Source organism: Pithys albifrons, chromosome 1, assembly GCF_047495875.1.
Source record: "Pithys albifrons albifrons isolate INPA30051 chromosome 1, PitAlb_v1, whole genome shotgun sequence".
Taxonomy (NCBI): Eukaryota; Metazoa; Chordata; class Aves; order Passeriformes; family Thamnophilidae; genus Pithys; species Pithys albifrons.
The window spans coordinates 64,282,220-64,294,549 of NC_092458.1; the positions used below are offsets into that span (position 1 = coordinate 64,282,220).

A 12,330-nucleotide genomic window follows, 5' to 3' on the forward strand; every position below is an offset into this window, starting at 1 on the left:
CCAGCACCATATTTAGTGTATATAAATAAATGGATTTAAACATATGATTAACATTGATCATGTCTAATCTAATTCATTTCAAGCCGTACTTGTCTGTTTGCTGCACTGCAACTGATGTTCTTGGTTCACATGTGCGTAAGAGGTTCTCAATCCTAACGCAGCCTAATTTCCCCCAGCTTTTCTCACCATGTGCATAGTCTTGCCAGGTAAGGCAAAAGGTAAGGCAAGCAGCTGGGAATACAGAGCTTTGAAGTTGTTTAGGTGTTTACATGACAGTTACCTGGATTGCAGCTGGGCATTTGCTGACAGTGAACCCCACTGCAAACGGAAATGTCTAAATGTCTGCTTTTCTAGGAAAATATTAACTTTGCAACTGTCATGTAAATGCATTCTTCTTTATCTATATGGGTTCAAGAGTTCATTTGGAAAATAAACAGAAAATATATATCACAAGTGTTTGTTTTCCTATGGACTACACCAGAATTTTCAACAGAGTAGTTATTTCTGACATGTCTTGTCTGAGTTTGCTGTGGAGGTAGTGAGGTAGATGTCATCATCCTATCTGGTCCTGGTGATACTGCAAGGCATTTTGTTTGTGCTTAGAAAGGGAGAACTATGAAATTTCCCAAAGAGAAAGCATATCTTTTACATGAAAAAGGTTTTTCTTTAAATCTGGCATAAAAGCACTGATAAACAGGCAAAACCACACAGGCAGTCAAAAAGAAATGATCACAGATTGAAAAGGATTTACAGCAGGTTTCCAATGCTGAAATGTCCTATAAAGACTAAAATCTATAAAGTAATTATGATATACAAACTAATTAGCATGCCTGCTTCTCCTAAGGGCATCAGCTTTTGCTGGGACACTAGAAGAGGCAAAGAAACTAACATCTCCTACAGGTGTTCTCAAGGAAGAATGCTTCTTCTGTGCACAATTTCTGTAGTTTTCAGTAACTCATTTGAATAAAATAATTTATTTTTCACTTATCTCTGCTTCACCTCTTACTGAAAAATGACCACAAAACAAGCCTGCTTTGGTTTTCCTCAAAAAGTCTAAAACATTGACCAAGATTTTAACTGATTGCTAATAGATCAGTTTACTGGGAAAAGTGCATTTTTGTTGAGGTTATATTACAATGAATAGTTTTATTGACTGTGAAGGAGAATACCTGATATACAGCTAGAGCCTAGCCATCATGTAACATTTCTGTCGACACTCAATAGTGAAAACAAACTGCTGCTAAAGGCAATCTGAAGTTCATTCTCAGCTAAGTACTGCTGTGGGCCAAGCCAAAATAACACCACAGCTCTAGCCAGAGCTCACAAGGCTTGGTTTTCATGGTCTGCGATGGATTAGTGCTAACTGCTGTTTGCTTCAGCAGTCACTCATTTCCCAGAGCAGGATAGCTGAGGCCCCTGCTTTCATGCCCCTCTTTGTTGTTATGTGACCTCTTGTACCTTTCCCACTTCGTTCTATCTTTAAAATAGATACAGCACTTCTTCCTACACAAGAGGGTAAAAATGATAGCAATGCGACTCATTGTATTGTTCCAGGATTGTAAAACACAGGGGCTACTCTCACCTCTCACTTTTGTCCATCTCCATTTGGCAATCATTGCTGTTCTTTTTTGTCTTTCTTCCTCCCACCTCCGCCCATTGCATTGCCACCTGACTCCCACATATATGTTGTGACAACTACATTATCTCCAGTTCTGATTCATGTCTTTGTTTATACAGAAGCATGGCTGGTTATCTTAGCACGGGACTGAGCACTAATTGATATTTGCACAATTCTAAGCATGTTGATGTTAATCCTGCTGCAGAGTCCAGAGTTCAGAATAACTAAGTGCTCGTGGGACTTGCCAAAGGTAAAAGCATCATGAAGAGGACATTTTCTGATTTTTATCAGAACCAAATTTGCTGAGACGAGGCAGAACTGTATTCTGTAAGGAAGTGATCCCAGAGGGTGAGTGTTGGGATTTGAGCAGGATGAACTTAACGTTTAGGACACCATGCAGACCAGAGGTGGATACGTGTCCCTCAAAGTGTTTCCTTGGCTGAACACACAAGGTTCCATGTACCTGCTTTGCTTGTGTCTGTGCATGAACATAATTCCAAACTGTCAGGTTAGATTTTAATTAGATTTTAAAATATTGACTACTATTAAAGCATATTTAAAAGTACAAAAGTGAGAAGTGCTATGGAGGGTTTGTGTAAGTGAAAGACAAAGCAGGTATATCACCACTTTATGCTGGATGGAACTAGACCTGTTTGCCTGCACTGGTCACCTTGAAGGGAGGGACAAGGGGCATCTGTTTCTGCAGTGGGACATCTGCATTCTGTCTCTCAGGTATATCCAGCTGGCCATAAAGGGCAGAATAGTAACAACAGATAAGCTATTCTCACAGCTTGCTTTGGTTAGGACATGGACTTGCACAAACACAATATAGAATCCCTAAGAATTTTTTTAAATTACCCTGGATATGTTACAGCAAAGTAACATTCTGGTGTTTTAAATATTTCCATCTCTAAAATAAAATATTTTAAAATATCATTTATGCCTGATGAGAGCTATTGTCTAAATTAATTCCAGTGGCCTCCAAAATCAAAAGTATAATAAAATCCCTGAGGGTGAAGAAGGTGTCTAAACTTATGATACCTTGGTGTCCTTTTTCCATGGTTCCAAAAGAGGTAATGGTAGAAATAGTTCTTCTGTTCTGTGAAATGTTTTGCCAGTTTGTAAAGTTTTATTATCTGGTTCATAACCACAGGCCAAGGCCAGATAAAAATTGTTTTGCAAATCTCTTATGTAATGTAATACAAAGAGTTAAATATTAAAATAAAGGCATTTTCTACACAAAACAGTGTTTTATCTCTGAAAGCTGTAAAAATGCAATATTTCAACAATTTGCTTTTTTGTTTTATATTTTGCTTTCTCTGTTGAAAAGTAACATCAATTGAATTTTAAATAAAAAAAGATGTGGAAAAAGTTCTCAATAACTGCAAGTTCCATCTTACCATTTTTACTGATTGCAGTATTATTGTTCTCATTCTTCTGTGGGATTTGTGCATCAATTGCAAACTACTCAATGATTTTTTAATCATAATCTGAATGGTGGTATCTGAGCATACCCAGATATGTGGTGTGGCATAGTCAGCAACAAAGAGGCTCTTGTCAACACAGAAGCTTTTTTGCTATTCATTAAATCATAGGAATTTTTTCACGTTCAGATTTCAACTAGTTGTACTGGGGACAAATTTAGAAGACAAGATTGTTCACTTTTCAAGACCACAAAACAGCAAACACGGTCATGTTATCCCGTAGGGGAAATCACAGGAGAAGCAAAGGTAATGTAGAATGGATGACATCAAAAAAACAAGATTACAGAATATCAAACAAAGTGCTTTCATCAGAGCAACATGTCAGACAGAGGAAATGGAGCTGTAATGGACCTCTTGCAATGAAAGCAACAAATTAAACAGCAGAAACTGTTTTGGGATGAAATTAATGTTCTGCTGCTTTTGTTTCCCATTTTTTAAAATGAGTACCAGTGCTGGTGCAAGATGAACAGGCGTGGCCAGCTGTACCACAATGGCATCTTCCAATCTGATGGCAAAATGAGAAACTGCACTGGTTTAATACTGTAAGAAATACTGTAGAGGCACACCTTAATGCTCACCATAATTGGCTGCTGCTCATGTTGGAACAGAATCCTCCTCAATAAAAATTTGGTTATAACCCCCAGGGTTGACATTTTGAAATCATATTAGCAGCTGCTAAAGTAAAAATCTTCCTGGTCTGTTAATATAATAAATTCTTTCAGTTAAGTATGATAAATTACAGTTACTGAAGTACATGTTACTTTACCATTAGTCTTTTAGCTCATTTTCTTCTAATTTCACTTTGAACATTGTTAAAATGGTTTTCATTGTTATATACTTTACTATTGCCCTGCTCCACTTATTGTAAACCATTTTCTTCAATATGTCATTCAAAAGCTTTCACTGTAAAATAGTTTCCAGGCAGTTTCCTACTTGATCAAAGCTTTCAAAACTGCAGTCACAAGAAATGTCACATTACTTTCTGGACTTTTATCAATAGTACATAGGCAAAATACATACAGAATTGTAGCAAACAGAAGAAACAATTGAATAAATCTTTTTTTCCATGTCAGTGTTTTTTGAACCAGCACTGATCTTTGTGTAAAATTAAATAAAAAATATATTTACACAAAAGCAACTAGGTTGGAAAAGACCTCTGAGATCAAGTCCAACCTCCGACCTAACATCACCTTGTCTACTAGACCATGGCACTGAGTGCTACATCCAGTCTCTTCTTAAACACCTCCAGGGATGGTGGCTCTACCACCTCCCTGGGCAGCCCATTCCAGTGCATAGTCACTCTGTAAAGAATTTCTTCCTAATGTCCAACCTAAACCTCCCCTGGTGCAGCTTAAGACTGTCTTCTTGCCCAATTGCTGGTTGGCTGGGAGAAGAGACCAACTCCCACCTGGCTGCACCCTCCTTTCAGGTAGTTTTAGAGGTTAATTTTATTAGTTGTAAGTTGCTTGTAAGTAGTTGTAGGTTAATTTGATTTACATGGTGGGCAGTAGCAGGGGCAGCCCATGGGCCCATCTGGCTGGCAGGGGCAGCGAGGCTGTGCTGCAGCTCTGTGGGCCATTAACAGCACATGCAAAGGGCGTCTGTGGGGCCCGGGGGTGAGGCCCCACCTCGCCGAGCCCTGTGACACTGTGCCACTGGTGCATGTGCAGGTGCAGCCCCTGCATGAGCACGAGGACAAATCTGACATGTTGTGTTCGCAACACTGGCCTGATCAGCCCTGGCTGCCACACCAGGGCCCCAGTGGGCTGCAAGGGATTCTCATCACCAGGCTGTTGATGCTGTCAGGGATGTTCCACAGGCTCAGTCTGGGACTCATGGTGTACTATTCCATGGAGCTGTGCAACATTCAGGTCTGCAGGACAGAGAAGAAGACATATTAACACTCCTAAGATTGCTCACATCCAGAAGAAAAGGAATTACCTGCTCTCTGCTGTTGGAGAACATACTGGCCAGCACCACCCTCACCTTCGTCCTCCATGACTTCATCGAGTCTGGCATTGGCACCATGGTGGCTTCAACCATTGGGATTCTACATCTTGGAGAGATCATTCCCAATCATTGTGCTTTTGGCCAGGAGACTCACACCACGTGCAGCCAGGAGAAGCTGGTGGAGACATTAGGAGCCCCACAATGACCTGGTGAAGAAGAAGCTCAACACGATCCAAGGAGCACTGGAGCTGCACACCAAGACTGTGGAGGACGTGATAACCCTGTTGCCTGACTGCTCCATGATCAGCAGTGACACCGTCCTGGACTCCAACACCATGTCAGAGATCATGACAAGCGGCAACATGCAAATCACTGTTTATGAGGGCAACAGTGCCAACCTCTATGTCCAGGACCCAGCCTTCATGGACCCCAACAACTGCACCACCCCTCAAACCATTCAGAATAAAGTAAAATGCGATTTAAGAAGTAGTGTTGCCAAATAAAGCACTAAACTAGGGAAAATAATTTTCAAGTGTTCTGTAACAGCAGTGCACAATGATTAAATATGCTTCTAGATCTGCAGGCAATATTCGCAGTGCCTCACCTTTCTAGAATACAGGTCAGAATATTAAGTCTATGGTTTTCAAAAGAAAAGTCTGTGTTCTCTGATTTTTTCTGGACACTTGAAGGTCCGCTGTAGGTACTGAAAGGCTGTAATGAGGTCTCCCCAGAGCCTTGTCCAACTCTCTCAGCCTGTCTCTATAGAAGAGTTGTTTCTGCCCTTTAATAATTTTTGTGGCACTCCTCTGGGCTTTGTCCCAACAGGTCTACATCTTTTCTGTGCTGGGGACCCCAGAGCTGGATGCAGCACTCCCAGTGGGGTCTCACAAGAGTGGAGTAGAGGGGCAGAATCATCTCTCTTGACTTGCTAGCCACACTTCTTTTGAAGGAGCAAGGGGACTTGCTTGACTGCAGACTGAGGAGCTGCTTACTCTTCGTTCTTCAACCCCATCAATCATAAATAGTTTTCAGCACAGTAGCTCAGGTTCAATGGAAGAAATTGAGAATTACCTCTTCCCCCTACTTTCTAATCTGGTGAGGAAGCCTATATGTTGTGATGCAGCAGGTATGAGACAGAATACCATCCAATCAAGATCTGTCTTCAATGCTGCAAATGACTTCTCCAGTAACATTCAGGCTGTGTATCAAATGTGGTCTCTAATAAACGCCTCTACAGTAGTTGTATTTTAAAGGAAAATTATGAGCCCTGTTGTCAGCCTTTGAAGATACATCATAAGCACCAAAATCCAGCAGCAGTTTCAAGACTGTAACAAAGATCAGTGCCAAATCTCTGGGAGAAACCTAATTTCGGACACAGCAGCCTCAGCAGTATTTTCCATGGAATAACTTCAATATTCCCATTATTCTCAGCTGACTAACACGCTCTAGGGAACTTGCAAGTGTAATCCATACTGAAGATGTCATTGCTGAGGCCAGGCAACTTGAAATTAAGGCTGACATTGCTGAGTGTCATAATATTACTTCCCTTTTGGGGCTGTAGAATTTTATTTTGAAGTAGTAACTAGGATTTTCTTTCCTTCTGTCAACATCTTTCTGAAAGGATCTAATAAAGCTGCTAAGCAGATGATTGAGTTTTGCATGTGGATTGCTGGTTTCCTCCTTTAGAACTGTCTATATGCCACTCTAATTAAAGCTTAGCATGTTATTAGATTGCTAGAATGAACAACCAGCAGGATTTTCCATCTTTGTACTTTGCAGGACCTTTTCCAGCTCAGAGTGCTTTCCTTCAGTATCAGTGAAGTAGTAAGAAGTGCTACAGATTTATATACTTTTTCCTCTGAAAGTAGTGTTGTGTTTCAGAGTGGTGCTGCTGGTTGCTCAGTGCAGAACATAAGCTTACAAAATCCAAAGCCTTTTTTATTAATAGCAGATGTAAAGTAGTCCTGTCCAAATGCCAAGGTTTATTTGATAGCAGTGATATTTTTGATACCATATCTATATTGAATAAATTCTCTGGCTTTTTTATTAAATGTCTAGAAGAGTTATTTGCATGCTGGACAGATACACTAATTACCTTTTTTATTTTATTTGGAGGGTGTGGTTTCCTGAGAGTAAATAATTACAGTTTGACAGGTACTCTGAAATATCAGTGGAAGATATGGGCATATTTGAAAATAGAGCATAAATGAACTAGGGGTTGTTGGGCAAGAGGGAAGTAAAAGACTTACATGCAAAATGTTTTTTTCTTTTTCTTTGAAATGGTGTATGATATGGGATTGGCTGGCATTCCAGAATCCCTGTGCTGTTGCAAATGAAAATGGTTTTGAAGTTGTTCAAGTCAACCATTTCATAATCATCTTCTGTGCCACAAAAAAGCTTTTATGTGACAATAAGCTTTCTGGGATGTTATTAAATCATTTAATCCAGTTGCTTGATGAGTTCCATGCCCTAATCACGTATAACCATGAAAGATTATGTATACTTCACAGAAACGGGTTTTTTGATGAGTATGTTTATTTTGTTTTTGAGTTTGTAATGCTGGTATTTTGCTTCTACCTTCACTTCTACTTAATCCAAGGAGTTAATTTGAGTAATTTGTTTCCACGCAGAATGCTTTTCAGGGAAATCATAGGATCATGGAATCATTTACATTGGAAAAGACCTCAAAGATCATCGAGTCCAATCACTAAACTAACATGGTCAAGTCCACCACTAAACCATATCCCTCAATGGCACATCTGTATCTATATGTCTTTTAAATATCTCCAGAGACTGTGACTCCACCTCTTCCCTGAGCAGTCTGTTCCAGTGCTTGGCATCCCTTTCTTCTTAATGTCCAATCAAAGCCTTCCCTGGTGCAACTTGAGGCTGTTTCATGTTCTTTATGAAGGCAACATACTCACTTTCCTCCCCACAACAGAGCCACAGCCTTTCTTCCCCCTGTTGTTCTGTGCGCAAATACACTTTTTCACATGCGTGGCTTTGTAGGTGAAGGTGGCTTTAATGGGATCACTCACACACTTAAAGGTGTGAAAACAGAGACATTATTTTCATTTGGCTCTATGGCGTTCAGATTCAGGTAATTATTTCTTACAAATTATCTGGGCACCTTGTCGATCTACAGGACCTGTAAACTGAATAGTGTGCACAGGAGGCTAGCTTTATAGGGCAATATAAATGTGGACCAGGAACCAGTCCCTTACTGAAGGCCAAGTAGCACCAAGTGCCCCCTTGTCCCCACTGCTGAGGGCATGCTTTTCAACAGCTGGCTTGCTCCGAGAAGAGCTCTTCAGAGCAGTTTGTAAACAAGCCAGAGCTGCTGAGCCAAGGGGGCAAACCTGGGTACAGTGCTTTGCCATGACAATTGGGCTTCATCTTTTATTTAGCAGTGTAGGTGAGCCCTTTGAGCTTCACTTAGTTGCAGGTTGTCCCTTGAGCTAGCTGCACTGATGCTGAGGGTAGACTCGCCTCACTCATAGAAGTGGCTCTGATCATGAAGCAGAGGGTTGTACATACAGGCAAGCTTTTGGAGACCTTTGCTCACATAGATGAATGTGGGTTGGCCCAGCTGAAACATGGGAGTGCTAAGTGGGGAGGAAGGGATCCAGCATCTAACACATTTCTGGTTTCTGTGTGCTGGTTGACATACTTCGGCAAATAAAACATAGTTATATCAGTAGAGTGTGTTTATTTTTGGCTTCTGTTTGGCACTTCCACTTGCAAAAAGATTGTTACAGCTGGAGTTGTAAGCAAAGGATTTCTTTATTATTCATAGCAGCAGGTGCTGCAGAAGTCTTTTGGCTAGAGTTGTACTCTGTTGATCCATGGTTTCCATATATTTGATTAGATGGTGCCATGCTGTTCAGATGGGTTGCTAGTCCTCCAATAAATGTATTTTGTTACACAATCAGCTATATAATGCATTATCATTTCCATAAATCAATTTTGGTTGGCAGCTTTCTGTTGCCACTTGGGATTGTTCCAGCAATAATTTGCATCCTTTTTGTATGGCATACTAAAAAGATCTTGGAAGTTAGCAAAGCCTGGATATGATTTTAATAGCTGGGGTCCTTCTGGCAGCACTAGAACACAGGAACCAGCTATCCATGCGGGACTGACATATTTATTTTTGTTTCATGCATCATTTATGTTTTCTTCAAGAAGCGCTTATCCCAGAGTTCAGTGTAGCACTTTAGGCATCCAACTCCACCAGACTTATGCCAGAGTTGTGATGCTAAAATTCATATGCCTGTCCCCAGCAGGGATTAAGAACAACATGGATCGCTGAAGAGTGGAGGGACAATAAGATGTGCCTCATTCAGAAAGTCATCCCAAAAGCTGGCACGCTGATGTGGGACCTGCCTGTCCCTTGCCAGTTGACACAGCCTGTGCCTGAATTTTCCACTCCTCTGTGGAAGTGAGATGCTTTCCACTAATTAAACCTGATTTGAACTCAGCCGCTCGTTACCTTCTCATCTAGAAGTGACCACTTCACTTCGTCCCTGCTGGGCAAAGATAGGTTAATTTCAGCTGCTTCTCAGGCAGACCTTTAAATGGAACAAGAGGCTATTTTTGAATGAAATTGCCTTGCAGAAGGGAAAAAACCTGTAGTTTATCTGTGCTTTTCCTATTATTAAGAGAGGTGCTTAATCAATTCAGTTCAGTTCTTAGAGGAGAAATTTTCCAATATCTCAGTAAAATTCTTCATTAAATAAAGGGTAAATAAACCCCACATTTTTATAGACAGATTCCTATCAAGGCTGCAGAAGCAATGTTGATTGAAGAGATAACAGAGAATTTGTATATCTGATGGAAGGGTGTAGATGGTTGTCTATATGGGGACAAGAGGATAACGAGAACAGGGAGTGGTTCACTGGCAAGGCACAGGAGTACTGTCTTTTCATCTGGCAGCAGACTGGGCACTTCACACCTGTGAGTTCACTGGTACCTGGAGGAATCAGTTCAGCCTTCTGTTTCATTAAAAAAAAAAATTTAGTTGCAGTTTTACCCATTATGCTTGTTTCATTTACAGTCTGCATTGCTAAGAGAGTTGATGGATCTATGAAAGGAAAATGGGTGGTACGCCTTTAGTCACTGTCAAGAACCTCCTCATTTGGCCATTGAAAGCTATTAAAGAGAAAAGTAATGGACCAAGAGGTGCATCCAAGTGTGGTGTTAATGGTACCCCTTTCATTTAGCATGACAGACCCAAAGCAGGGAGATAAAACATGAAGAAAACAACACCACAGGTCAGTTTGACCACATCCCACAGAGAAACCCTCTCCCGGTCACAAATGAAAAGGAAACAGGACTCTAGCGCTCTGAGCTGTTCTAGCCAAAGTGTCCTGTTTCCCACCTGTCAGTAGAGCTGTCCACACATCTTGCCAGAAGTCTGTCTACTCCCTGAGCCCCACCAGCATTGCAACACATTTTTAGGCATGTTCCAGTGTGCTGGACCTCATATATCCTTGCAGCAAATACTCTGCTTGTGCCAGGGACTGCTCCTAGGCTCACTCACTTCAAGACAGGTGAATGTGGTTTGAGAATGGGTGCAAAGCTGTCCTTAGCAAGCAAAACTAACTATTTCGTGTGATTTTTATTAATGAGCTCTGGATTTTATGCCTTGTGTAAGGTGGTGATGATTAATAATTACATATATTGTCATCCTGAAATGTGGAACTTGTTTGAAGGAAAAAATATGCAATTATTAAAGAAAAATCACTTTCTTGCAGATGCTGTTTCAGAAGCCGTGCAAGGAAAAGGCAGGTAAGGCTTCATTACTTCTTGAAATGTTCTTGGTGTCTCACATAACCATGCATCTATCGATGGAGGACTCGCAGGAGTCTCTGCTGTTATATAGGTATTTTGTGCAGTTGTGACAATCACTTCCATGCTGCTGGTCATGACCTAGCGGTGTAGGATTTAGGTGGTTCTTAGGAAAGCTGATCATCACCTTTTGACTTACACTTTGCAAGGTGAGTTCTGAAATAACAGGGATAAACCCAAACATTTGTTGCTGGTGTCAGAGTGGGACTAAAGGTTTTGCCATGGCACTGGTGAATGCAAGGTGAGTCGAGGTGAGGGGCACCTTAGAGTTTTTTCTGGCCCACTGATAACACAGCAGCTGAATCTGGTGAACAGGCTCATTACAAAGGCAGATTTTTCAAAAAAATGTTACAACCCGGTGGGATTTGTCCTCAGTGGCAGAATCACAATGCCAGATTTTCCCCTTAGCCAGAGCTCACTAGCTGGTTAATGCACTTGTCAATATTAACAGCATTAGTGACTTTGACCATTATGGAGAAATTATTTAATTTCAGAAAGGCACCAAGATCAGAGCAGTACGCAGAGCTAAGGACTCAGATACCCTGAACTGTGTGTATATTAACATGCTAGGAGCTAGAGAAAGGTTTTTGGATAGACAGATGCACACACACACACACATACACACACACAGAGATCCTGATTCAGCAAGATGCTTAACACACAATTAAACCTACATTTGATAAAACCAATTAATTGCAATGAGCGTAAGAAACTGCTTGGATGATTTGCTTAATTGAGAGTAAATGTCCTTATTAAATGGTAATGAAGCACAATTAGGAAATACAGAGAAAAGAAACTGCTTCCCAGAATGTGGGTTACTGGAATTTAATAACAACCTCACAGTTTTATAAAAAGAAATGTCCCTGAAGTCCAGGTGAATCCTCATTCCCACAAAAGCTTTTGCCAACTAGAAATATTTCAGTCATAAACCAACTGACCTCTGGAGTCACCCATTTCTGACTGCTGTTTCTGTTTTGTTAGTCAATATGTATGCATTGTGTGTCAATTAAAAAGAAAGCAATTGCACATCGGTGTTGTAATTATCCCTCTGTCCCTAGATGACTTAGCATCTTTATTTTGGCTGAAGGACTAGATTAGGCCAGTTTTCTCAATCAGTGATTTCTTCTTGCATTTTTCTCGGATCTAAACTGCATCCTCAGTTCATTCCAAAGGCCACCCTTAACTTGGTTAGGATCTGATGAACACAGCCTTTTGCAGCCAATGTCACTTATTCAATGGCTCTGCTGGCAAACATGGTGGTTTAGCAAAATGCCAGAAACCTTGGCCTAGAAAACTCAGGTCTCCATAGGCAATTACACCCTCATGTACTTAACATGAGGTCAACAAAACATGAAGGCTGTTGAGCATAGTGTAAATCTAAGTATTTTCATTCAAGCTCTGTGCACATTTATTTTTTCTGCTTTATGAGTT

At 40.7% G+C, this 12,330-nt stretch overlaps 1 protein-coding gene across 1 annotated transcript in view; it reads left to right on the top strand.

Annotated features, from left to right (window-relative positions):
- Positions 1–12,330, top strand: part of STARD13 (StAR related lipid transfer domain containing 13) — a 291,483-nt gene that overhangs the window by 113,010 nt on the left and 166,143 nt on the right. The window contains exon 5 of the mRNA XM_071552804.1: positions 10,806–10,839. Within this exon, the coding sequence (XP_071408905.1) occupies positions 10,806–10,839 (34 nt within the window). The remainder of the gene's footprint in view (positions 1–10,805; positions 10,840–12,330) is intronic.